This window comes from Lonchura striata, chromosome 2 (assembly GCF_046129695.1).
Source record: "Lonchura striata isolate bLonStr1 chromosome 2, bLonStr1.mat, whole genome shotgun sequence".
Classification (NCBI taxonomy): Eukaryota; Metazoa; Chordata; class Aves; order Passeriformes; family Estrildidae; genus Lonchura; species Lonchura striata.
Genome location: NC_134604.1, coordinates 26986174 through 27014065, shown reverse-complemented (window position 1 = coordinate 27014065; position 27892 = coordinate 26986174). Strand labels below are relative to the sequence as shown.

At 46.0% G+C, this 27892-nt stretch overlaps 1 protein-coding gene across 1 annotated transcript in view; it reads left to right on the top strand.

The window, feature by feature from the left end:
* Positions 1-12278: 12278 nt before the first annotated feature.
* The window catches only part of CASQ2 (calsequestrin 2), a 34636-nt gene continuing 19022 nt past the window's right edge, over positions 12279-27892 (top strand). Inside the window, exons 1-2 of the mRNA XM_021548839.3 lie at positions 12279-12823; positions 27221-27305. Coding sequence (XP_021404514.2) covers positions 12590-12823; positions 27221-27305 — 319 coding nt within the window. The 5' untranslated portion in view covers positions 12279-12589. The remainder of the gene's footprint in view (positions 12824-27220; positions 27306-27892) is intronic.

Here is a 27892-nt window from a genome sequence, read left to right as displayed (position 1 = left end):
AGGGGGGCAAGGGGAAAACACGGACCGGCTGGACACAAGTATATAAAGTGAGGAAAAGCTGAGGATCTCAGAAACACGATGCTGGCACAGGTTGCCCAGAGAAGCTCTAGATACCCCATCTCTAGAAGTGCTCAAAGCCAGCCTGGATGGGGCTCTGAGCAACCTGGTCTAGTGGAAGGCGTTCTGCCCATGGAAGAGGGTTTGAAACCAGATGGGCTTTAAAGTCCTTTTCAATCAAACTGCTCTATGACTCCGTGATTCTGTTACAGGCCTCTTCTCACCATCAGCTTCAGCAGCAGTTTGCAGCCATACCTAAGGAGGGATACAAGGTCTCCAAATTTTTGCTAAACTTCCACTGTTACCATAATACAATTTGTGATTTTCAGATATTTCTGTGGCTCTTCATGACAGGTTTCATGCTATTACCCAAACATTTGCACTTCAATTTTCATACAGAGATACATTAGTAGAGAAGCTTTTCTCTCTTCTGTAACTGCAGGTAAAAGGTTGATCAGAGGCACCCTGCAGCTGCCATGCTGGAGAAATACCATGAGCAATGCGCTTCTCAAATCCCTAGAACTAGATGATCTCTAAGGTCCTTTCCAACCCCAAACATTCTGTGATTCTGTGGTTCTAGGTCATGGTCACCTCCTTTGCCTGTGTTGGAGGAATGGAAAGATCAGTCCCTGTCTCCTACCATGCCAAGCACACCACTGTACATGTGATACAGGGGGCTATATCCCACCACCAAGGAGACTCAAGAGCCACCAGCTCAATCTGAATACCTGATCAGCCTGCAGTAACTGCTCTCAGTGTTCTGACAGCTCCTAGCTAAAGCAAAGTCACTTCTGAGCTTCAGAGTTTGGCTCATAACTTATGTGGATGCTGGGTCTGCAAGGAGGGACAGACTTTATCAGCTACCAAAAGGCTGATCTCCCAGAGACTTTGATAATTAAAGCCTATTAATGTGTTTATAGTTGATAGTTTATGAGAAACTGTTGATGGATGTCTGTATACTTCTGCACAGTCTAGCCTCTCCATCACAAATCAGCCACTGACAGAAAAGAGAGCAGAATCTCATTCCATTAATTGCATCATATCATTTAAGAAGCTCTATCTAGCTAAATCTTGAAGGACCTTCAGGAGTTGGGCTCTGATCCAGGAAAACCGTGACCCACATACTTAACTTCTAGCGCAAGGGGCAGACCTAAGGGGATGCAAAATTAAGCACAGGCCTAAGTGTTTTTGCTGGGTTCAGGGCCATACAGACAAACACTTCAGAGAAGGTCAACATCTCACAGCCTGTCAGTGTCAGTGGGGAGATAGATGGAGTGCTGCTTCCTAATTTTACTTATGCTAATAAATTCCCCACCTGTGTACAGTAATTTACAGGCCAAAAAAAAAAAAAAGCCAAGCTACTGACACTGGATAGCTATAAGAGAGCAGCTGGTCATAGTGTTTGGTTCACTAGAGTTTAATAAGTAAAATCTCTAGGGCTGGATAACTCTGGACAGGTTTGGCCACTCCTGCAACCTCTTCCTGAGTATCAGGCTCCCCAGGTTTCCTTCAAAATGTTTCCAGTAAATGTGTGTGTGTGTGTGCGTGTGTGTGTGTGTGTGTGTGTGAGTGTGCGTGTGTGTGTGTGCGTGTGTGCGTGTGTGTGTGCGTGTGTGCGTGCGTGTGCGTGTGTGCGCGTGTGCGTGTGTGCATGTGTGTGTGTGTGTGCCTCATCCTCAAGCAGTGGTCTCCCAGCTCTCATCTGAGACACAGTTTAGATACAGGAAGGGAATTTTGGATAAAAATTAAAATACTGCAGTTCAAAACTTCAAAAGACATATTTTCAGTCTAAACCTTTCTTTCAAATTAAAACACAATTATAAAGTACTTTATGTTGCAGGATCTGTGGTTTTTGCCACAGAGAGTTTTAGCTGGTTTTTTTTCAATTAGCACTTCAATTAATGTCATGGAAAGCCTGCATGACATGATTGCTGGGAAGTCTCCCTTTCAGCATGTGTGTTTATTTGGGTTAACACTATCAGGATAATGATGCTGTTCAGCAGCATAGTTCTGTATCTGATCACATGAAAGTCAAAAGGACTAACTTGAGTCTCAAATACTGAGGCTCTTCATCAGATTTGAAAAATTTTAAATTCATCAATGACTCAGGCCCTGTTTTGATTCATTTAACTGCCTAAATAAATGCCTCTCTGTGGGTCTGATCTGGACAAATAGCAATCAGAACAAACTCTAGGAGTAGGAAAAAATATCAGGGTTTCACATCTTCACAAAACTAGTCTTTAATATCTAATTGGCTCTTTAAGCCCCCAAAATCATTTGCTACTTGCAAATGAAATAATGATCCTGAAATGACTGCAGCTTGAAATTGGTCTTTAAAAGGTCATTGTGTTCATAAATCTGCAGGCTTTAAATCTGGCAAAATAGTAATATGAGTAGTTCAGAAAACACCACTTTATGGTGAGGTGGGTATTTGTATCTTTATCAAAACATAACAGAGAGCATAATGAAAGCTCTGTAATCCTCCTTGAAATCTTTCATTCTGGATTGGAAAAGGGAAAAGGAAAGGAAAAGGAAAAGGAAAAGGAAAAGGAAAAGGAAAAGAAAAAGAAAAAGAAAAAGAAAAAGAAAAAGAAAAAGAAAAAGAAAAAGAAAAAGAAAAAGAAAAAGAAAAAGAAAAAGAAAAAGAAAAAGAAAAAGAAAAAGAAAAAGAAAAATACATAGGGGAAAAAAAAAGAAAATTAAAAAACCCAACAAGAAAAATACATTGACCAAGGATGAATTGGTATCAGTTATATTTACTAAAATAAAGCTATCTTGGTTTCCTGCTATGGACCAGTAAGGACTGAGCACAAACTGCTGTGCTAGATCATTTTAGATCCTCTTTTTACATGTGACATTTGCCTGACTGCACTAACTACTCCAGCTCAAATTACTGCATCCCTGCCCCGTATATCCACACCTGCTAATCCAGGGAGCTTTGTAGGAGCTTAGTTGCAGCCGTCAGCGTGCGGGCGCTACACACAGCTGTGACGTGCGGCTCCTGAGAGGCGGAAGAGCCAAGCTGGCAGCTCTGGTTCCTCACCCCACACACGTGCTCTGAGACACAAGAGGATGAGGAACACCATCAGATCATAAGCAGCCTGACTTCTAAAACCTGTCACATCCTCCAAGCTGTCTTTTGTCTCCTGCCATCAAAAGACACTTCAGTCAGGGATCTTCAGCATTCACTAGGACTACGGGACCCAGCAAGGGACCTGTTGAGAGCAGTGCCATGGCTTGCTGCCAAGCCATGAGGAATGTCTGAATGTTGGCCACAGGCTGGCATCTGATCTTCTCTTTGGTATAACTCCATTTGGAGTGTACCATGTGGTACAGCTGGCAGCTCTAAGAATCAGTCTGAAGCAATCTTTGATGAACTCAGAAGAAGAGACCAATCTGGAGCCATGCCTTAGTTTCTTGTGATCCTCATTACCCAAAGTACCTACTGAAATGCACCTGAAGAAGAAAACTCTTCACCTGCCTGCAGACAGCTTGTCTCCCACAGGGATGTAGTGTTTCCCACTTTCCCTGGAGCACTAGAGAAAGCCACACACCTACCTCCTAGAGTTTACACTAGAAACTATCTCCTGTGCATCCTATTTCCTTGTGCCCTTCTCACCTCAGACTGTTCTGCCATGCCCCTCAGTGAGCCACCCCCAGGTCCTATCTGCCAGGGGGTGGGAGGCCCTTTGGCAGGCAGGGATGGAAACAGGAGCACAGCCTGTGGAATGCTCCCTGCTCCCGGAGAAGAGCTGACCTCTGCAAGCTGCTGTGCCGTGCTGCGGCAAGCGTTATAAATATGAGTGAACCCAGCAGCCCTTTATGGAAACCATGACCCAGGCTGCAGCTCAGGGGTGCTGCCAGGTGGTACTTAACTAGAAACCTCTGGTATAACACCCTTCTATCCCCAGGCTTGGAGAGACACAGCTACTGCTTTTTCCTCCAGGAAAGCGTTGACTGCATGTTTTTGGGGGTGCTGAGCCTATTTTCTTTCTTTCTCAGGACCAAGCTGGTGCAGGAGGCTGGTGCTGGGGTATCTTCCTTCTAGCAGGGCTCCTCTGAGCATCCAGCCTGCCCAGGTGGAGCCTCTGCTTCCTGGCCCTTGCTTCCCAGCCACCCACAGCAGACACAGCCAATGGGCCAATGCTCTGTCCCAGGATGAAAAGACTCTTCATCAAGGCAAGCCAATGTTTCTTCAAGAGTGGGTGGCCATTTCTGAGGAGGGAGAAAAAAGATTCAGAAGAAGCTGCAAAATGTTTCCGCTGCCCAAGTGTTTCTGCTACACACATGAATTGTGGATAGTGGCTGATTTTCAATATGGCAGAGGTATTTTTTCAATAAGGCAGAGATTTTTTACAAGGGCATGTAGTGATAGGACAAGGGATAGTGGTTTTAAACTGAAGGAGAGTAGGTTTAAATTACCTATTAGAAAGAAATCCTTTATTCTGAGGGTGGTGAGGCACTGGCACAGGTTGCCCAGAGAAGCTCTAGATACCCCATCTCTAGAAGTGCTCAAAGCCAGCCTGGATGGGGCTCTGAGCAACCTGGTCTAGTGGAAGGCATTCTGCCCATGGAAGAGGGTTTGAAACCAGATGGGCTTTAAAGTCCTTTTCAATCAAACTGCTCTATGACTCCGTGAGTCTGTTACAGGCCTCTTCCCACCATCAGCTTCAGCAGCAGTTTGCAGACATCCCAAGGAGGGAGGTGAGGTCTCCAAGTTTTTGCTAAACTTCTACTGTTATCATCATAAGTTTGTGATTTTCAGATCTTTCTGTGGTTCTTCATGACAGGTTTCATGCTATTACCCAAACATTTCCACTTCAATTTTCATACAGAGATGCATTAGTAGAGAAGCTTTTCTCTCTCCTGTGACTTCAGGTAAAAGCTTGAGCAGAGGCACTCTGTAGTTGCCAGAGAAAGAAGTCACAAGCAAGACACTTTCCAGATCTCCATATTTCTAGGCTAATTTAATGATCCAAGGGAAGGGGATACCTGAGTCATTACTTCTGAATTCTTGGGAACACTGTGTACCTGTACCCAGCTACATACCAATATCCATGGTGGGTTTGCTGCCAGCAGGACTTATTCACATGGAAGAATTTGAAAAATTTGCAAAATTTGCCTGGCACCAAAAATAAAAGCATGCTGAAAGGATGCATAATGGACTGCCTTGAAGACATCTGGACTGCCTGGAAACTAATTCACTCCAGAGATGCAAGTGCCTGATGAATTAACTTTTTAGAGAGACTCAGGGCCATCCCAGACAGTATAAAACCCAGTTAGAGGAGAAGAAGAAGGTAAAAATGGAGCAGAAATTCAAGAGCAGCAAATCCTCTCTGTCTCCTTACAAAATTAAGGAGCGTGCTAAGCTTGTCTGGCTCATCATTCAAAAGGAATGAGGTTCCTGGTGGCACAGTGAGCTCACCCCAGTGCTTCCCAGCCTGTCAGCTGTGCCCCAACAAGCATCACTGTCCAAGCAGGGAAGGAGGAAGGTTCTGAGGGACAGCACAAGAGGCTGGGAGTAGAGGAGAGCTGAGCAGCCACTCCACTGAAACAGGTGTAAATCTGCTGGGAACAGCTCTGTCAGCAGCAGCAGGCGCCACGCCACTAAATTAAACAGCCCTCCAATCATCAAGATGTTATTAAATATGCTGATGTCCTCATCGCTAGGAGAAACCTGAGGTTCAGGTGTCACCCCAGACCTGTCCACCCCAAATGGGTGTGCTCCATGTGGGATCCATCTTTTAGAGTCTGGCCTGGCAGAGCTGGGTGGAAGCAGTGCCAGTGGTTAATGCGTGCATGCATGGGTGCGTGCAGACAGACACACGGACACATGCTAGGACATACCGATCATGGCCAAGGCTGGGCAGGAGTCCAGTGATCCCATCTCCTCCAAGTAAGACAGGGGACTGATGGAAATGACCAGGCTGTATATGCTCTAAGATTTTTCATATAGGAACATACTGCATCAGACCCTGTGTTTTATTTATTTAATTTATTAATAATGATTAAATTATTATTCTATTATTTGTAATTGCTGAGGTCTCTGAGTCAGAGCTCAGTCTGCACCATTCACACCTCAGTTCTTGGGGCACCATCTCTGGGCCAAATTTTCACACTGGCTCACAGATTGGCTGTGGATTCCTGGGCTTTCACAGAGATCTCAGTACCTCTCACAGGAACATGCCTGGCCTGGTTTCTGAGCCAGCTCTCCTCAAAACAAGGTCAGCAGCAGTTGCATCTCTTTCTCCAGCTCTCCATGATGCCAAAACCTTCAGGAGCCCAGACCTGACCCAGGCTCCCTGCCTGCCTAAAGCACTAATCCTTGTGAGTCTGATGTCTAAGCACCTTGCAGCATTGTATCATCCCTAGACTCTGCTGACACAGTTCACATGGAAAGGTTTTTCCAAAGTCCTGTGGGAAGCCTGTGACTGTGGAAAACTTGAATATCCATCTCCTATCCACAGCCCTTTCCTGTTCCTCATGAAACACCCACCCACACCTTTCCCTTTGAGGGGAAATTATGCCACTGTCTCAGGGGCAACTGTTTTAACTCATAAGTTGTGACATCTCAGCAGAAGAAAGTGGCATTAAACAGGGCAGGGTAGCAGTGAAATGGTGTGGTGATTTTTCTGAAGTAGGGTGCATTAGAGGTATCTGGGAAAAAAAAAAAGACCTCTCATCAGTAAGCTTAAAATTGCTGAGCAGGGATCTGCACTGATACCAGCATATTTTAGGAGTTTAAACATCAAAGAAAGGTTGAAGGTCTCAGCACTAAATGCGTGCCAGACCCCTTCTTGCTCCCAGGTCCTGCAGAAGAGAAGATGGGCAGGAGCCCACTGCAGGCAGCACTGTGGCCAGGGCTCTGTGTGGGCTCGTTTGTGCAGCATGACTGGAATAGGTCTGAGTCATGCCTGGAGGGCCCCAAGTCACTGTGATTACCAGCAAAGTAAAGATTTTACTAACCAGCCTATGGCTGTCACATGCACAAAATTCTCCCATCCTGGTGCTACATGCAGGAAGCCCTCCAGGGAGCCCCTCTACCCTTTCCAGGGTGAGTTGTATGTGGACAAATACAACCCTGCTGCCACAGGCTGGCAGAACTCCCAGCTCAGCTGGGAGGGGTAGGCAGGTCACTGCCTCTGTGTCCCGTTGCAAACTCTCTACCAACTTTTCCAGTCCACCTGATTAATTCCCCAACCACCACCACCGGTTGCCCTCAGGTGTCCCTTGCCAGACTTCTGCATGAAGCAACAGCCTTATCTCCTTCCACAATTTCTCTTAACACTTTTCATTTTCAATTAATTTATTTCTCTTTCCATCCCATTTCCATACATGCCAATGGGCACGTTTCCATTTGGCCACAGTGAAGTCTTAGTTAAATCCTTTCTTGCTGTGTAGAGATTATTAGCTCATTAAGAGTTAACTATCCCAGTCTTTCTGGGACAGTCCCAGTTTTGACCTTCTAAATTACTTTGTGACACATACAATTCACATGTGCCAGACATGTGCAATAATCCCTCCAAAGTGGCACAGAGCAACTTTGCTTTGGGGGGCACAATGCCTAAAAAACAAAGATTTTTTTGAAATGCCTGTTTGTCTGAGAATGAATTAGGACACCTGGATTATCTTCTTGACCTTCCCTTCACAACTTCTATATAATTTCATAGAAGTGCTTTTGTCTGTCCTATATTTGGTTTTTCCTCATCAAAAGCATCATCCATGAGTCAGAAAGGGTTTATAGCATCTTATTATCACACAACAGGTCTCAAGACACCTCAGTAAAAGTACTGAGGTCAGGTACTACAAAGATCTCTGGCTATTTGTAAGAGGTAAAAAAGGGAGGGAATGCCAATGATACAGCTCCGCTGCCTTGTACTTGCCTGCCATCAATGGCATGACTGCATTGGAGTACAGGCAATGTAAAGCACCATGAAGGACCACCTTTCAGGGCTGAAGGGAAGAGAGAGAGAACTACATTTTTTACAGTGCAAAGCTTTTTTCAGGATGACAGTGTTTCTCTTGGTCTATTTAGGAAAGTTCAGTGTGTCTCTGAGGCTCCCACCCTGGTCACAGCAGTACCCTGCAAGGTATTAGCCACTGTGACCTTGCTTAACTAGCTGGTGGCAAAAGGCATCTTTTCTGAATACTCCTATCTTGCAAAACATACAAGGTTTTAGAAGCTTGAAAAGAGATTAGCTAAAGCAGAACCCTAAATCCTGAAGCCCTGGAAAAAAGGCTTGCTGAAGCATTTGGATCAGCAGTGGCTGGGGACTTCTTTTACTATGTGAGATAGAAAGGACAGTGAAGGTGAGAACAGCAGCATGGAGTGTGGCTGCAGTGGCCAGGAGAGAGGAACAGCAAGTGTGTATCCCTAATTTATAATACAAGGAGGGGGAAAAAAATCAAGAAGAAGGAGATTTTTATTTGTCCTACATCCCCACCCTGCACTTTTGCAAGCCTGAATTGAAGATATGAGATTGTACTGTTTTGAGCACTGTTACTGACTACCCATCCTCACAAAATTGGAAGAAATAAAGTAAAATCGTACTTCAATGAATGTCAGGGTTGGTTTTGCAAGCTAAATTCCTGGAGATAGGATTTTGCTTAATGGATGAACGCAGAAAGCCAATAGTAGTGAATAAACCAACAGCAAGTGTTTCCTCTTAGTTATCTCTGCCTCAAGTTTTAGGCCAGCTCTAAAGGTTGTTTGAACAACATGTCAGGGTGGACAGGCAGTGAGCTCTACCAGTTCATTCTTCAGAAAGCTTTCAGGGAAATATCTCTGGAATAGTTAGCTGGGGGAAAGCATTGTACTGGTTTCTTGAGGCAGGGCTAAGAGAAGCAGCAACAGAATGGATGAAGGAGTCAATGGTTAAGTAATCAGAGCTGGGAGGTTGAACCTTGCAGTCAGCTTATATCAGAGACTAACAGATGCCAGCTTTGCCAGGAAATGAGATATCTGAACTGAAAGGCAAGTGTCTCAGGATTTAGTTCAGACCATATCATTCCTTCATGTGACACTGCCCACAGAAACACATGTGTTGAAACCACAGGCAGTTAAGTGGGATCAGAAAGACACTAGACCATGCAGGAGGAGAGCACAAAGTATTTGCAGTGAACAGAGGGGTGCACAATCTGAAATTTCTCAGAGAAACATGTGAAATTTCTTTGCTCCTCTCATCCTTCCCTCCTGAGGGGAACTGCTATTGCTCTTACCCTATGAAAGAGGATCTGACATGCAGAGAAAACTTATGCCAGTGTCCTGTATAAATGGGCCTTCAACAAAACTCAGATTCCTCAAATGCATGGGGTCTGCACACTATACTTTTCTTGACAGTGAGCCTGCCCAAAATTCCAAATTTAAAATATTATTTGAACGTGGATAGACACGCTTTGAAATTCCAAGGAGTTTTGCTTCTGGGGTTGAGATGAGCGCATTTCAGTGTGCTGCTGTTAGCACCAAGAGAGATGATGAAGAGAAAGGCACAACACTTATGGCCTTTGTCAGGTTGAGGGAGCATCTGCTTCAGTCCCAGCTCTGCTATTCCCAGGGGAAAAAAAACCAAAGCAGCTCTGCTCAGATTCAAGTCTTTAACTGCTGTTCAAAACATCCCAAAACACATGAATCCAGGATTTCAGACCTATATTGGCAGGATTGCAAGGAGAACATCTGTTTTGACTAAAGTTTATTGGAATTAAGAATTTCAGGTGACTGAGGCAGTTGTTTCAGCTTTGAGGAATTCACCATTACTTCTGCCTCGGTGAACAAGATGTCTTGAATTTCATAGAGATGCAGCTAGAGCTAGAAGACCACAGAAAATGTCCATTAGATTTAGCCCTAGCAGCCCCACTGAGGTTCTGAGTGGAGACAAAAAGAGATGGACTCTCTGGTGACCCCAGGGTTGGTCTGCTGGAAGAATTCCCTTTGATGCAGAGGTGAAGCCTAAAATTCACAAATATTTGCTACTCATGCCACAAGCAGATAAACAAGATCCATGTGGGGCTAACAAAACAACAAATTTTGTGAATAAGAAGCATTTATTTCCTTTGTTGATAGGAAAAAAAAAAAGAGGAGAAAATGAAAATTGGATTATATCTATTTTTAGGCAGATTAAAAAGTTATTCAGACTAGAGAAAAAGTGCATCAAGAATAGCTCAAGCAATATCAAAGTGGAGCAATTGCTGAAGATCTGCAAGAATAAAGGAGGTCAGGAGCCTCATAAGCCAATTTTTTGAAGTAGTTGTGAACATTTCATTTTCATACCCTGTCTAATGTGCTCCTGCTTTAAAACATATTGTGATGCCAGTGAAGCCTGCTCCTGCACCCCAGATCCATGGGAGTCCTTCAAAGGCAAGCAACCAGCCTAATGTATGCCCAATCATCCCACAAACTTGGTTTTGTGTTTTACATCCTAAACACTCAGCATAAACCTAACCAGCCATTGCCACCCATTGTGACACAAGACTTGTGTCTCCCACTAAAAGCAATCAGATTTATTCAGACTTATGTCTCCCTTTAAAAATGACTGCCCCTGGAGGCTGCTTCTAAGAAGTGTAGTTTGGAGGCTTGTCTTGCTTTGGCTTTTACCCATATTCCTCAGGCTTTGTCATAAGGACTTTAATTTGCCAGAAAATGTTGAACTTCTGAAAAGGCTTTGGAAATAAGAGAGATTTGGAAACTATTACCCAGAGGGTTTCAGTCAGTAGGCTGTGGGCTGCTCAGATGGGAAGTGAAAGTTGACATAGAAGTGAAAGTGTGCTCCTAAGTCACCCAGGAGATCTGTTTGATCTGCCCAGGAAAGTGTTCTAGTCACCATCCCTCAGGGTATTTAAAAGACATGTAGATGTGATGCTTAGAGACATGGTTTAGTGGTGGACTTGGCAGTGTTTGATTAATGACTGGACTCAATGGTCTTCAGAGTCTTTTACAACCTAAATAATTCTATGGTTTTGTAATTGCTAAGTAATGCTTACCTTTTGCTCCCAATGTTGAAATAATCCCAGACATACAATTAAATGGAAACAGCTGCATTAAGAGGGGATGTTGTCTCTTCCCTGGTGTGGATGAAGCAAAGCTGTGATGGAGCACCATGCAAGGAAAAGACCTGATAAGGCCACTTGTCTGCACATCACTTTGGCAGGGGGAAGGGAGCCGTGCCCCCTGTCAAGCTCTTCTCTGCCAGCCCTTCAGCAGGCCTTTTCCAGTGGATCCATGCCAGCCCCAGGGCTGGCTTGTGTCCAGCTGGCCTGTCTCCACCTGCCTGTTGCTGCCAGTCATGGGTCAGAGATGACACTATGGTCAGAGGAGGGGAAGAGCTGAGGGGCTGTGCCTCTGAACTGCTCTCCCCCAGCAGGGCTGTGCAGGTGATACAGCAAAGCAGCAGCTGGTGCTCAGCTCCCACAGAAGGAGGAACTGGCCACCATCCCTGGGACATGAAGAAGGAGGAATATGCAGGGCAGCTTGCTGGGATATGCAAGAGAGTTGTGTGCCCAGAAAGGGCAGCTGGCAGTGATGGTGCCATCTGACCATCCTCTTGAGGAGAGCCTTGCCTCCAGTCCCAAGACACTTGCTTGGGCACATGCCTCCCACTCATCAGCCCCCTTAGCATGATAAGGTTTAACCACGCTCCAGCAATTTATGTGGCTTGGGAATGGCTGTGAAAATGGGAGGCTGCAACACAAGCTCCCCTCTCCTTTTGGATTACAGGTCCAAGGGCCAGCAATTCTCCTGCTGCCCCCCAAGCAGAGAATGTGATTCAGAAAGCACTTTGAATGTCAGCTAGCAGCTCCAAATGGTGCTCCAGGCAGGAGAAAGAAGTCCCAGGAGTGTTCACCTCCTTTGCTGCTGAGGAAACAGGACTTTTCCTCTAGTGGTGCAGATGAGGCTCTGAAACTGTTTAACCTGCAATCTGTTATCAGAAGCTTAATCACTGTGATACCCAAAGGGATATAAAGAGAGATACCCTTATTATAAATTGCAGTAAATACCTTCTATTTTTGTCAATACTTAGTAGGACAGCCTGTGCCTTGATTCCCTGTGCAAGTGAAGTCTGTCCCTTCTCAAACCTTGCCTGCATATTCCCAGGACTGACATCTTCCACTCCCTCTGTCTTGCCCACTCCCTCTCTCTCAGATGATGCAGAGTGCCAGCAAGTCCCTCAATAGTGTCATATCTGTCCTTTTTATTCATTGCAGGGTTTATTTTTAGCCTGAAACAACTGCTTCCTAAAAATGGAGTTCCTAATGACACGGGAGCTGGACACAGCTATGTAAGGTATCCAGGGCTTGGCCTGACAGCTTCTCCCGTCTGTCTCTCTCTTTGTTGTGAGTACAGGACAGCAAAGTTTGCTGCTCCTCACCAGTCTTGCAGTGTTTGGGCGCAACACTAGGAAAGCAGCAGAGAGAAACTTAGAGAAACTAAGAGAAACTTAGTTCTAACTTCACCTGGAGTCTTTGGTCTCCCTCTCTTCTCAAATTAAGAAAGAGGGGGACATTTACCCACCCTTTGCTGCAGTCCAAGGGTGCCCCTATGAAGGCAGTTTGCTGTATCCTGGCAGGTTTTTACCTGCTTTTCTGCTGCAAGGCAGAAGAGGGACTGAACTTCCCTACTTACGATGGGAAAGACCGAGTGATTGACCTGAACGAGAAGAATTACAAGCAAGCACTGAAGAAGTATGACATGCTTTGCCTGCTCTTCCATGAGCCTGTGAGCTCTGACAAGGTCTCCCAGAAGCAGTTCCAGATGACAGAGATGGTCCTGGAGGTAAGTGCTGCTGCATGTTCCAGTCGGGGTCAGTACCACAGCACTGCTCAGAGTCATGGAGAGGAGCCACAGGACAGGAGAGTCAAATGGTTTCATGCAGGGGACATTGAGCATCCAAAAGTTTGTTTAGTTGGATTTCAGTTAGCGCCTGCCTGAATTCTGCAAAGCCCAGGAAAAAGCCTCTTTTGTGCTCTTCTTAGTTTGCTGGGAAATAGCTTTTCTGGATCGTCTGTCAGAAGCTTAGGCAATAGCAAGTAACCTTGCGAACCTCAAAAACATGAACTCAGCTCAGCTCAGCTTTCCCATATCTCAGCACCTGAATCCATAGCTAGAAATTTTTTGATCCTTTCTCATTCTGTGTAAGCCAGTATCCCACTTGCATTCTGGATTGAGTCCCATTTTTTTATCCCACTAGGAGCAGTCAGCCAAGAAACTTTATCAAGCTGTGCAGCAAATGGGTGTCCTAGCTCCCCATCTCAAAAGCTCCCTGCTGGTGCAGCATTAAATCCCTTTTTGTTTTTCTGACACTTGGTTGCCTGCTTGGAATCAGTCTATAGCTGCTTGTTAATGCAACCATTTCCTTCTCTGGTGGAAAAAGAATGTTGTTAATTCTTTTGTGAACGAATGATTCATTAATCCTCGGTAAAATAAATCATGGTAATAGTGACAATGTAGATTTGTAGCATTCTTTCTTGTATTTTAGCTGTAATCTAGGGAATCATACAGCTGGAAACCTCGATTGTTAGGTGCATGTTTCTTACCAGGAGCTTGTAAATATTCCCTCTTAACTAAAAGACATATTTGAAAACAAAGTTAATTCAGAACTGGAGAAGAAACACTTCAGCTTTATTTATCAGATTCAGAGAGAAAATCCATTGCACTCCTGAGAGTGTAGGAAATGTGAATAAGAAAATGTGATTGCTGAGGGATAGGACTCAAAAAAGTTCAGTGTCAAGTTCAAGGTCTGCTGACCTCCTCAGCAAGCCTGATGACTACAAGAAAGAAAGATCCAAAAACTAACCAGATTTTACTCACCTGCCAGACAATGGTTGCTTTCTGCAGGTGAGTGATCAAATACCACTTGGCAAAGAAAAGAAAAAAGTAATGCTTGAACTCCAGCTGAAATGAGTAGTGCTGGTAGTATAATGACATTGTTGTTTAATAAGCTAGCTATTTTGTACTCGATAGGTGTCAAACAGTTACTAGGTACACATTTATAGAAACCTGACAGAAACATGTCCCATCCCTGGAAATGTTCAAGGCCACATTGAATGGAATACTGGGCAACCTGGCATAATGGAAAGTATCCCTGTCCATGGAAGTGGCTTGGAACTAGATTATCTTTAAGATCCCTTCCAACCAGGCCATTCCATGTTTCCATGACTCTATGGTCTGATGTCTACCATCAGTTTGAGTCCTCATGACACCATTACCCATGCTATCAAGGGTGTGACAGCAATACAATCTGCCCTTAAGCTTTTCTTTTACAGGGTTGGACTCAGCCATGAGTACATTAGCTTAGGATTCTGGTGATTTATTTGGTTTCCAATTGCTCTCTGCTATGGACTTCTTATGTGACCTTGGGCAAGAGACTGAGGGTTAGACCTGCAGCAGACTTTACATAATTGTAGTGTTCCAGTCCCCTAGTGCTCAGCTTCCAGCAAACGGTGCCACACATCAACTGGCACTTGTGGCTTTGACCTCAAAATTTCCAAAGCACTTGCAGTGCTGATTCAGTGCATGTATCACAGTTTCAGAAATGGACTGGGAACTGCAGCAGCAGCAATCTGACAGCCCAAGCACAAGAGAAATCTGCAGACTGAGCATTTCTTTGCTTCTGTAACCCAGAGGGAATCAGAAGGGGAGAGGGTCTCAGAACACAGCAGAGAAGATATGTTCTATTCTGCATAGGACATAGGCCAGCATGGTGCTACATTCCCAATCTCTGCACTAATTCAACCATGGGAGCACTCTGAAAGGAGTGGGTAAGCCAGGTTGTAATCTGCTCCTTCTTGTGAGAGTGTTCAACTCCCTCAGTTCAAGCCATAATGTGTTGTACCATAGGGAGTAATTCTTAATTTTCCCTGTCAGAGCTCATTTAGCTGCTGGACTTCACAGCACAGGGAGAAGGAAAGAAATGTCTGCAGTGGCTCCTTGACTGAGATGTGGAGCTGTTTGCCTATGAGATGAACTGCCTGGGATCATTATTCCTGGAAGCAGTCAGCAGCTGAACCCAGCTCTCTTGTAATTTGAGCAAGTCTTAGAGTAGTGAGCTGCTCTGTAGGCACAGGAGCAGTGACAGGGCTCTCCTTCCAGCCAAACCTGAGAAAAGTTCACTCAGGAAGGTTTGACATATCTAATTTCAGTAGAGGCATCAAGACTTGGAGTGCTGAAGGTCCTTTACACCTGAAATGAAGTATCTAAGAGGTAAATACTCCAGTCCTCACCATTCCCTGCCAGGTGTCTTCAGAGGTTGCCAGAACAGGGTGCTGCCTGTGATAAGATGCTCCTTTCTAGAGCACTGCATGTTTTTCCTAACATCTAACTTTACTGACAATTTTCCTGCTGTTTCACATTGAGGCATGCTGCTTTCACAGCCTGGCAATAGAGTGTGCTTTTAGTTCTCTTTCATACAGTGTCATCAGTCTCCATCCTTAGGAATAAAAGTGAGCCTCCATCCAACACACAGGCAGGTTGGAGAAAAACAAAGGTCTGAACTGGTGGTTAAGGGTTGTTACATCAGATTGTCTCAGAGACATGAGTGGGTGGGCACATGGGCTTAAAGAATTTAAGTCCAGAAAACCCCCAAATAGTCCACCCTTTCTGCTTCTCTCACATGTGCCTTATAAGAAATGTACAATTCCAAAGATCAAAGACATGAAGAATTAACTTAGACACCAAAGAAAAGAGCAAGAGAGATCCACCATGGCTTCCTTGAAGTATGTAGTTCATCAGTAACAAGCTCTGACTGGGGCCTCTCCCAGGAGTGAAGAACACTTGATGCTCTCTTAAAGAGAGATTTCTTCTTTGAAATTCCATGGGGGTTGAGATCATACAGCAACATTTCCTTCTTTCAGGGCACTTCGGCCTTTTCCTTTCCAAGTCTTTGCTCTTCACAAAACTCGCAATAGCATCATTATGTTTGAGATCACTGACTCTGAAAAATTCGGTTTAAAAGGGCCAATAGGTAGAAAGCTTATTAGGGAAGGCAGCTTATAGACAGGGGAGAGAGAAGAGAACCACAAGGTTCTCATTTACTTAGGAAATCAAACTGAGAACATGATCGCACATAAGTAAAGTTAAGCATTTATTTAAGGACTTTACTAAACCATAACTATGTACAGCCAGACCAAGAAGTGATATGATAAGAAAAATGTCCTTCCCAAGAAAGAAGAAAAGTGTGTAGGACTGACTGTCGAAAGCTGAGGATGCACACCCACTGTCACCAGAAAAGGGATGATGTCATCAAGTTGATATTGCATTTGGCACAGCACATGGAGCGTTCAGCTCCCTGTATCCAGGTGTACTGGATCAACAAACCCCCACGCAGCCCAGGGTCACTTTCCAGTTTAGAAGGGGAATGAAGGTGATGATCATTATGAAGTGGTCCTAACAGCTCTGACCACCTACACTGCTGGGTGCCACCTGGTGACAACAGGCTCCAGGGACAACTGAACCTCTCTGGGAGCAAAAGCAGCTTCTTTGGACCATCATTAGCTCATGACAACAACTCCAGGGGTGGCAGTGCCAGCCCCTCAGATTGGAAAGATGGGGTCTCTTGGGTTGGTCTGCCAGGAAAAATAGCCAAAGGACTGATTTGAGATGCCTACAGCTTTCTGTCTAGGATGGAAAAGAATAGGGAAAGGATTGGGGAAGGAAGACAACCCTGGGCAGAGATACCATGAGCACAGGCTGTTTCACAGCTCAGGTTCCTCACCTTTGTGTACCTTTCTCCTATGACTTCACTCTTCACCACTAGCTACTGGAAAGCACCTGCACCTTGAGTAGGGAAAAGCCTCCATACAGGGTAATGGGGAATTTGATCCAAGCAGTCCCAGAGATAACTAGCCATTCCTACCCTGTGGTGATGTTTGCAAGAACTCTGCACACTCCATGAGGTGAGCACACTGAAGAAGACAAAACAGCCAAGCAATCACAATAATTGTTTAACACACAAATAAAATAAAAAGCTGCTTGTCCTAAATGGTCTCAACCTTAATTAAGAAGGGTTAAGAGAGGAAAAGATCAAAGCAGTGAAGCTGAGAAATACCTAAATACCTGTTCTGCTTTTCTTATCTCTATCTCCTCTACCATATTTCACCCTGTCTCCTACCATCACTTCTAAAGCCTTCTCCTTTCTCATTTCTGAATGTCCTAAATAGGGAGTTTTGCCTTCCAGTGGGCCAGCCCCTGTCTCTAGGAGTCATGTAGCAAGAATAAATGAGCACTGGTGTTAGGGACTTTTCTTTTACACTTGAGAAGATCTCCAGCAGCTGAGGGGTTCTCACTATGATAGCAGGCTGCCTGTGATGCACTCTGCTATCCTCTTTCTGCTAAAACTCCCTCAGTCCCAGCTCCCCTGCCATTCTTCCCTTGCCATCTGTGTGCATGTGTAATATCCTTAATAAAGAGAGGCTCATCAAGCCCAGATATTTTAGTCCCTTCAATGTAACAGTGCCCCTGGACTGAAAGTTCATGGAGAACAGCCCTAGCACAAACCAGTCTGATAAGAGGAAAGAGAAGAGGGATGTGGTACTCCTCTCTCCAGATGAGGCCTAAGGTCAGTCCAGCCTCTAGCAATAAATGGCAGAACAAAATGAAACCCCTGAACATATTTGGCCAATTCTGTAACACATGGAAAACACAGCCAGTATTTCCCTGTAGTGTGAAAGGGAAAGAAGGATTTTGAATCCAGTAAAAGGCAAGGATTAAACAGTGTGTAAGCTCTACCTTCTAATTCATTTATTTCCAAGTGCTGAAATTACTGCAGCTTCCAGCTTAGGATGGAAAAAGTAGTACAAGATCAGCTGGTTTGGGGGTAGTTTCACTCATATGGTATTGAACCCTCTTGAGAGCAGATATTCCCATAGGAGTTCAGAGTCATGTAATACATAGCAAAAACTCTCTCTCTGCTTCTGATGCAACACAGAATAAAGTTTTATCAGTTTAGGTCTGTGTACTTTATCCCAAAAATCCATAGGAAGCAGAAGATGAGATTCTACTTTATCCCCATCTCTAGGTATATAAACATAAAATCTTAAAAATATATAAAATATCAGTAAAAATAGAAATATAAACCCAAGCCCTTTCTTTAAGTACCCTTTCCTTTTTGTTTCACAAACTCAGATTTCAGACATTTTCTTTGAAAATGGCCATGTTTCTGGGACAGTGGCTCAACAAAATTTAGTGTTGAAGTATAAGTATGTATATGCAAGACATGTTCAGTGTCACAGAAATTCTCAGTTCTCTGGATCCGTGCAGAACAAGTCCTCAAGGTGAGAGATGAGGGACATCTGGCTGGATAGATACGTGCAGAAGCTTACAGTGCAAAAGCCTCTAATAAAAGAGGTGTTTTGACTTCTATGTCTACAAAAGAAGTGCTCCCACTACAAATAAGTTAATGTAAAAAATAAGGAAGGGAGGAAGGAAAAGAAAAGGAAAATGTGTGCATTGATTACTTCCCCTTTGAGGCCATGTAAGTAGGTCTCAACTCATCAACAGCCAGCAGAGTACTGATTTTCAGCAGTAGCACCCAGGGGGATTTCACTCACTGATATGCCAGTCACAAAAACAGGTTACAGAAAGCTCCCTGTTTCACAGATGGGCACATTGACATCTAGGGACAACTGTGTGCCTTGATCTTTCTGTGTAAGTGTGGCCAAAATAATTTCCAAGGCTGAATTACCTATTATTGAAATGCTTCTTTCTTTGAAGTCTCTCTGTCGGTTCCAAGTAGTGACTTTGGACTGGCTGCATGAGCAGCATCTCTCCTAAGACTGCACTTTCACAGCCATAACTGTGCTTTGAAAGGCACCTTTCTCATCTGCTAAATTATGACTGGGGAGGGGATTGTACCAACCTGAGTTCTTCTGACATGAGCAGAAACCAGCTGTAATCCCAGGATCTAAAGAATGCAAATGTCTCCTGGAAACATGGCAGACCCCTTTGAGGTTTGGTTGCTTTGCTGGCAGAGTACAAGGCCAAGTCTGCTCAGGTTCTGTGGCCTTTCTTGGCCCTGAAGTGTAGAGCTCTTATCATAGTCCAGCTGTTGCAGACAGCTTCTGTAGATGTGATAGAATAATGGAATATTTTAGATTGGAAAACTTCTCTGTGATCATCGAGTCTAACCATTAACCCAGCACAGCCCACCACTAAACCGTATCTCAGAGTGCCACATCTACACATCTTTTAAATACTTCCAGGCATGGTGACTCCACCCACCACTTTCCAGAGCAGCCATCCCAGGGCCTGACCACCCTTTCAATGAAGGAATTTTCCCTAATATCCAATCTAAACTTCCCCTGGTGCAATTTGAGGCCATTTCTATGCAAGACCTTGAGCTGCATGGAGACTCAGAAGTTTCAGAGCCACTCCTCCCTTCAGAAATTCAATTGAGGAAAAATGTGGCAAAGTCCATCCTCTTTAGTCTTGCCATCCTGCTATGCTAGTCAGGTCCCCTAAAAGTGCCAGCAAGAGTTTCCAGTGTCTTTGTTCTGGGCTGGTTCTCAGGAGGAAGGGTCTCACTTTTGTATCATGAAATACCTTTCATACAAATGCTAAATGGTTTGGATTTGAATGGACTTTAGAGATTACCTAGTTCCAACCCTCCTGCCATAGGCAGGGACACCTTCCACCAAATGAGGTATGACTTCCTCTTCAGGGTGGGTCATCACACCATGTTGCTCCAAGGCCCCTCCAGCCTGGCCTTGAACACTTCCAGGGATGTGGCATCCATGTTTTCTCTGGGCAACCTGTTCCATTGTCTCACCAGGCTCACAATGGATAATTTTTTCTTGGCCTTATCCTGAGTGAGGGGCCCAAGAAGGGTTAGATTGAGCTCACACTCACCTACTCAGAGGACATGTGTGGTGTTAGTAGTTAGCATTTCAAGTTCCCTGCCCTGGACCCTGCCATTTTGCAGGAGCTGACCACAGGCTGGAGCAGCTGTTGCTCTGTGAGGCGCACTGGGTAGGGGTGGCCATGCCATGCTTGCCCACCCTGACCTTACTCCAGAGCCTGGTCTGCCAGTGCCCTTCATCTAAAACCAAATGAATCAAAGCCCATGACTGGCTGAACTTAATTTGTGGGAAGAATGGAAAGGGGATATGATAATTCTTTTTAAACACCCGGGAGGGAGAAGAGCTATTTAAGCGCAAAGCCTAAGGACAAATGGGCTATGAATAAAACAAGTCTGGAACTACAAAGCCCCTAATCACCAGAGGAGGAAGGGGAGAAAAGTCCAATGAGTTTTAAATGGACAGTGACTGTTTTGTGACAGAGATTGAATGACATGATTCTGAGTCTGATGACCAAAGATGTCCTTTTGGTCCTTTTGACCAAAGATGCAATCAGGCATGAATTCCATGGCCTAGGAAAGAAATGCAAGAACTTAGCAAGGTCCAAGTTCTCCTTTCTTTTTTTTTTTTCCCTTTGCACATAGGGATTTACCTACATACATGAGAAAAAAAAAAAAACAAAAACAAAAACAAAAACAAAAACAAAAAAAAAAAAAAAAAAAAAACAAAAAAAAAAAAAAAAAAAACAAAAAACTTGTCCAAGGAAATGGAGTGAGCAGCAACCAAGAACTGAATTCCCAGGCAGTCGCTCCTCCCCTCTCCAGCACCCCGGAGGGTCAGCGCTCCCTCCTGAGCAGTGCTGATGGTGCTCATTCCTGCGTGCTCTTTGACACAGCTCCGGTGAAGGCCAGCTGCTGTACATGATATGTTCTTTTTCTGGGAACCCTGTCTGGGCCTGGCAAGAGACACTGCCATCAGCTAGCAGACCTCTGACACCTCAAACCCAGTGCAAGGAGGGCTGTGTATATTTAAAGCTTTCTTCAGTTCTTATTTCTCTCTGCTCACTCTTTGGGGGAAAGGTCTTTCTTGTCTCAAGGACCACTCTGTTTCCCCAGGGCCCTGCCTTGCTGATCCTTCCTGTGGATGCAGGATGGGAGCTCCCAGCTCTCGCCTGCAGCATCCTGGACTCTCCGGGATTTCAGAGGCACTGGCTTGCACTCACTTGGGTCAGAAACTGGAGAAATCTGACTTTTTCCTGAGAGCCAGAGGCATAGGAATGACATGAGCATGTGTAGGTGAATGGGCTTAATACCAAGCATGCCTTCCTCCTTCAGCACCCACTTAAAGCACCCAGCTTTTTGCCCTGCATGAGCTTCACAGCAACATCCAGCCTTCAATTTCAAAGCAGCTTTTCTGAGGCCAGAAAGAGAACCAGGGAGCAACAGCATCACTTTTATCAAGGACGAGGACAGCCTCCAAACTACACTGTCAGTCTCTGTTTTGGAAAGGGCAGCTTAGTGGAGTGGCCCCTGCTGAGGCCCAGACTCCTGGGGCAGCACACACACACACAGACACACACACAAGTCCCCATTTGCCCTTGACATGCAGATTGCACAGCTGAGTTGCCAAAACATCTGCGATGTCGTGCCGGCAGGGACCGGCTGGGAGCAGTGGCAGGTGGCCCCTGTGCCCATGGGTGCTCGGTGGCACGGGCACCAGCCTCGGTCAGCTCGTGGCCGGGGAGGCTGTGCTTTGGCTTGCAGCTGGCTAAAATTAGGGATGCCAGGAGCAGATAAAAATACAGCCCTAGCTATGTGAAACCTTTAGAGAGGCAGGCAGAGAGCACGCTGCCGTATGTCTGACCCTGCTGAGAGGCTGTGCAACAATTAAAGCTCCAGGGCAGCATTTTTGAAGCATTACCTGTGAAAGTCAGCTCTGAGGGAGTGACCTTTGCATGTTCCATATTTGGGGACTTGCCTTTTAGTCCAAGGAGTAGTGATCCCTAGGAGGGGAGGTTCAGCCTCTCCAAGCAGCTCAGGTGGTGGAAAACTGTAGTAAGGTGGGACCAACTTACTCTCCTTCAGTCTCCACTGCCAGGAAAGTGACTTTTCTAGTGGCAGCTGCTCAGCAGGCCTCTGGCCCTACTCTTTGATCACCTCAGTGCTTCAGGACAGCCTGAACTATTGAAAAGCCTAAGATATTACTAGTGTGGTATGCAAGGGGGTGCTAGTGGGGACATCACAGCATTAGGAAAAGAAATAATGGCCTCTGTTCTCCAAGAAACTGCCCAGTGTCTCCAACAGAGTAGCCAACTATAGCGTGTAGGCAGGAGTCCTGTGTAAGGATTCAAAACTTCTGGGGGAATACACTAAAGCCTTGCCATCTCCCCTTGCTCTTTCTGAAAATAAAAACCTAACATTTTGGAATAAAAAATCATCATCATTTTATCAACCAGCTTCTGACCATCAGCATCAACTGCAGCATTAAAGAGAGTAGAAGAGAAGCAGCAGAGGAGTATAGATTCCTTGAGGGATGTTTTCTCATCATTTCCTGTTGCTCTCCTTGCACTGCTGGAGTTTTTTTTTTTTCTTCCTCCACTGCTAAATAGCAAACCAGAAAGCTCCCCATGGTTAAGAGAAGTGTACTCATGATGGCTTTTGGAGACACCCAAATGTCCCCAGCCCTTCCTCCCAAGCCTGAGCAGCTGAGAAAGATGAGCCTTACTGTCTGTGGGAGCTCTGGGCAGGTGCTAGAGAAGTGGGAAGAAAACCCAGGCCAGAATGCCATAATGTCACTTCACAATGAAAACTGACCATGCAGTCACTGAGGCAGCCACCGCTTCCAAGCCCATTTTTAACCCTCTCTGAGGGATTTTTGTCTGCCACTTAGCAGCAAAACTGACAAGTGCAAGGTTTGGCACTATCAGTGCTGCCTGCACCAGGAATAGGAGCATGGTCAGGCAGACAGTGACATTTCTGCTTCTGTATAACCTAGAATTTCAGAATGACCCTATAGGACTGCTTAAATCTCCCAAAACTTCCCAGCATCACAGCTTGGCTCAGATAGGTGCAGTGGGAGTGAAGCTGAGATGTTGGGCAGAGAGCTGTGCCTTTCCATACCCATTATTCTGAGTACCTGTAACTGCTGACACCATCCAGGATGAGAGGATTCTTGCATACTTGGTAGTACTCAAGCTTCACTTTGGGCTGAACCTCCCACACATCCCAGAGGGCCACTCACCCCCTGACACTCACCCAGATTCAAGTATAGTTATTACCAGAGGGATATGGAGAAAGGAGTAGTGCTGCAAAACTCACATCTCTGCTGCACAGGACACAGCTTGGGATCCTATGGGTAGAAAGTATGCATTGTGAAGATTTCATGAACATGAGAATAAGGCTGCAAAATGTGCATGGGACATGCATTTACAACCTACTGGGCTCTTTGCTCATGCTCTCAGCCAACTCTGCCAGCCCAAAACTCCTGCTCTACATCAGAGACTGCAGGATCTGTTATGTCCAGTTCTTCCAGGGCAGTTTCTACCCTCCATGTCTCTGTGCAGCTGTTGAAGCTACGTGCTGTAGAGATAGAGGCTGACACAAAGGCAAGGGCTCTGGCTGGCCAAGACTTCGAGCAATATGAATTTAAAAGCAGGAGGAGGAGGGGCTGTGCTCTTAGATTACAGATGCCTCTGTCCCAAGGTCCTGAGCCAAGAGGATTGTCAAGATTAGAAACATTATCTGCATTCAAATCCCACTAGCATTATGGAATCAGAAAATACTGTAAGGGGATATATAAATGCTTGATACTGTAATGAGTAGGGGGAAATTAGCCAAACTGCTGTTCCTCTGGCATGCTCCATATTTTGCTGCCTTTTGGGGTTCAAATATAGGTGTGAGAATGTATTGTCACCTATGCAGGGGTTAGACTCACCTGCTGCAGTGGAAAGCAGAGAAAGCAAGGCCAGGAGCAATGCCCAGCCCCTGCACAGCTTGCACTTCCAAAACCACCATAAACACCCTGCAAAGTCTCCTGCCTCCAGGCTCTGCCACAATGGGAAGGGCTCTCGAAAGTCTCATGTTGCACAAAGACCTGCTTGTTGTGAGACCCTGCTCTGGAGAGGAGCTCAGGCTGTTCTGTTCTTCTCATTGTCTCCCTGGCATGAAGGTCCCTGCAGAGGAGGCAGGCTGCCCACTGAGCTCCCAGTTTTGCCCCCTCAGGCACACTCACACACCATACACAAGCACTCTCCTATATGCCCAAACTGTTGCGCATCTCGGGATGAGCCTTTCAAAGGACACCTCCAAACACTCACACCCACTATACATACACCTCTGGGAGACAGTCTTGCTAGACACACTCACACAAGCCCTGCCACACAAACAGGAACACCTCCAGTATTACTGAGACCATTTTTGACTACTGAGCACTCCCACAGTCTCACACAAAGAGGCTTTCATCACATCACCCACATTTTCTTGACAGTCTTACTCTTTTCCAGCAAGCTTCCATGCTCACAGCTACAGAACTGCACCCACACCCCTCCGAAGAGCTGCCTTGCGTGTGCTGCATGCTGACATACATGACTCCTGATCAATGCCTCCTGTCTTGCACACATCCCTGCTCACATCCAACCACTTGTCTGTAGCAGGTGTTGCAGCTTTTCTGCATATTTCTGACCTTCAAAAACTCACAAGAAACCCTAACCATCTCCTGTGTGCAGGAGTCAAGAACTATTGGGCTTAAACTGCCCTGGTACGTGGCTGACATAACTGTAACTAAATCATGTATGTACTGGACTGGACATGACTGAACAAGTCTTCTTCCCTTGGCCATTCTGTGTTTTCCTCTGGACACAGAGCAGCCAGAGCCTCAAGTGGTGTTTGTCAGGAACCTCTTGCTGGTGTACACAACCACCACCAAGCAGGGACATGCTGACAATGTCCCAGAAAGCTGATGATCCTACAGGCTCCATCCTTTTGTCCAGTCAGGGCAGATCTCCATAAAGGGAAACATAAAATCTCTTCTCTCACCACAGCTCACTTGCAGATGTCTAGAGAGCTCACAAGAGGCATCCACCTCCCATTGCAAATATGGGGCTCCAGCTGCTCTCAGGTGCTTTAAGGTAGCCTGAGCCACCAGATGGGATTCAAACCACACCAGTGCCTTATCAACCTAATTAATGGATGCACAAACACAAAGTGCTCTGCCCCTTTCAGGCACTGTCCACTGTAAGAACAAGCCCTGAATCTGCAGCCCTACCTTCATTTCAAAGCACTGGCAAAGAGCAGGGAAAGAGCACTGACACTCATTTCCTGTGTAACACAGGCACCCCTTTTGCCTCCCATGGTGGCATTTGTCCCTAAAGACAACAGGGTAGGTGGCTGCAGGGGGATCAAGGCTGCAGCAATGCTGTGGTGGTCAGTGGAGTCTTTTTTTCCTCCTGGAGGGCTTCGGGACAGCCCTGAGGACGTGTAGTTGGTGGAAGGGGGAAAACAACTACATTCTCCATCTCTCCTTTTTGCTCAAGCAAAAAGCTCTGATCACCAGGGTGCCTGCCACCATCCCCCAGAACTTCAGGGACAGGCTGACAGCACAGGGAGCTGCCTGGCCCCATGACACCCCATTGTCACAGAAACATTCTTCTCTCTCTCAGGATTTTTCATAGAGGTGCACAGAGAGAAGAAAGAGAAAACAATTTCTATTTCTGCTCCTTGTTTTTCTCATGTGGAATGTGCTTGGAGAATGGTTTACCGGGGTGATTTCTTGATTGGATTCTGGTGAGGATTGTTTGAGCCTGATGGCCAATCCAATCCACCTGTGTTGGGACTCTCAAGAACAGGGTCATGAGCTGTGAGTTAGAGATGGTAGTTAGAAAGTATGTAGTTTTAGGTTCTTCTTTTATATCATATATTAATGTATTATAGCATAGTTATAATAAAGAAATCATCCAGCCTTCTGAACTAGAGTTGAACATCATAATTTCTTCCCACTGCATTTTACAATACCCTGTTGCACAGATGAGGTGGCAGCCCCCACCACTTTTGCCCCCCCAAAGCCTCTAATCACGGCTCACTCTCACAGAGGCCTGGCATGGGCAGAAGCTATTTATAGCAGGGGAGCCAAGGGACCACGTGGCTGTGGTGGCAGTGCCGCTGGGTGACATTCAAACTGGCTTTGAGTCTGGGGGAGGGAGCTAAAATGAGCCAGGGCAGGGGGGGAGCTTCCTCATAAATCAACCCACCATCTCTCTGGCCATGGCTTTCTTCTGCCCCCCTCCAGCCTCCTGCTGCCAAGCACTGACAGCTGTGCCCTAATAGGGATATTCCTGCCCCAGAGGCTCCTGACCCCTCATCTCCATCATCCCCCACCATCCGGCAAGGCTGGGAGGAGGAACAGCAAGAAGACCATCAGCATCAGAGGCATTTGTGCAGCAGGAAGGGAGAGGGAGGAGGAGAAGGCTCTTACAGCTGCTTGGTGGTTCTCAGAGCATCATTACTACCTTGTAGGGTCTCTAGTATGCTTGTGGTGGGGCTGTCAGTCATCCAGTGCACAAGTGGATCTATTTACCAGGGTCAGTGCATCTCTGGGAGCCTGGAATTCACAGGGTCTCACCCGGGGTTGCTCTCACCACCAGGCCCTTGCAGAGCGTCTCTCCTTTCCTCGCATATCTATTTTCACAAAACAGGCAGGAACTCAATATCTTCAAGAGGCCCCTTCATCAAAGATGGTGGGAATAGGGTGCAGTGGTTTCACAAAGCTGTGAGAACATGAACATGAGCATGGCTGGGCTTAGATGCATTTCTTTAGTAAAAACAGGGGACCAGGATCTAGGGGCTTACTAAAGGAGGCATGACTTCAAGCACTTTATAGGAAAAGGAGCCTGCTTTGGCCACCCCACCACATGCAGGAAGAAAACATGACAGTGCAGAGTCCTGCACACACTGCTGCCTGGCACCATGCACTTCCAGAGTTCAAAAGTCCATGGTGCCCACATCACACACCCTGCAGGAGGCCACCAAGGCACCACAGAGCAAAGGCCACCTGTGCTGGTGGCACAGCCACTCCTCCTTCCAGCCATCCCTCCTGCTTTGGTGCTCCCAGTTCACTCAGGAGCCCTCTCCTGAGGCCAGTGTCAAACAGCACACAGTAGTGCCAGCAAACTCCCTGCTGCAACACAATGGGAAGAAACCCAACCCTTGTGACCTCTGGGTTATCTCAGCAGCGAGGCAGCATGTGACACATCCCACTCATTGGTGCTGTTCAACAGCAGAATATGGGTCACTTGTGTCTGTCACGTCATGCTGGCAGGGCATGATGCCCTTTAGCTACCCTGTGGTGTTAACACTACTAATGTTGGGCTCTCTGCTTCCTCCCACAGCTGGCAGCTCAGGTCCTGGAGCCCAGGAGCATTGGCTTTGGGATGGTGGACTCCAAGAAAGATGCCAAGCTTGCCAAAAAGTTAGGTGAGTCCCAGGTCTGATAACTCTGGAATAGTATGGAGAGACTGTGGGAGTGATGTGTCCATGGGAGTCCCATCAGCCAAATCCTTGTTACCAGGATGGGGAGGATGATGGTGGCACTTGCACACTGACCATCTGCCCATCCCAACAGGGGCAGGATCAGGGGTGGGGGTGAGGATAAGAGAGACAAGCCAAGACCCTTCCAGAAAAACCAAACCAAGTGAAAAAGAAAGTCAGTTCATGCTGTAATGATGACAGGGTGTAAGTTCACAGCTTTCTGTGCAGAAATAGTAAATAGGTGCCATGAAGTAACTTCCTGCTCTTCCAACACAGAGACAGGACTGACACAGAAGTGCAGAACCAGAACATACAGGGAAAACACTTAATCCCCCAAATGGCATCAGCCCCATGACCCAGCGATCCCTGTCAACAGCTGGGGCAGCCACAGCCTTGCAGTGGTTTGGCAGTCAGGTGCCAATCACTCTGGCTTTTTCCCCAGAGTGAAAAAGGAAATCTGCTCTAAAGGTGGAAGGGTGCTGCATTGCTCACCCCTGGACACAGCTGCCTTCCTGGGGAAGCTCCCTTCATAT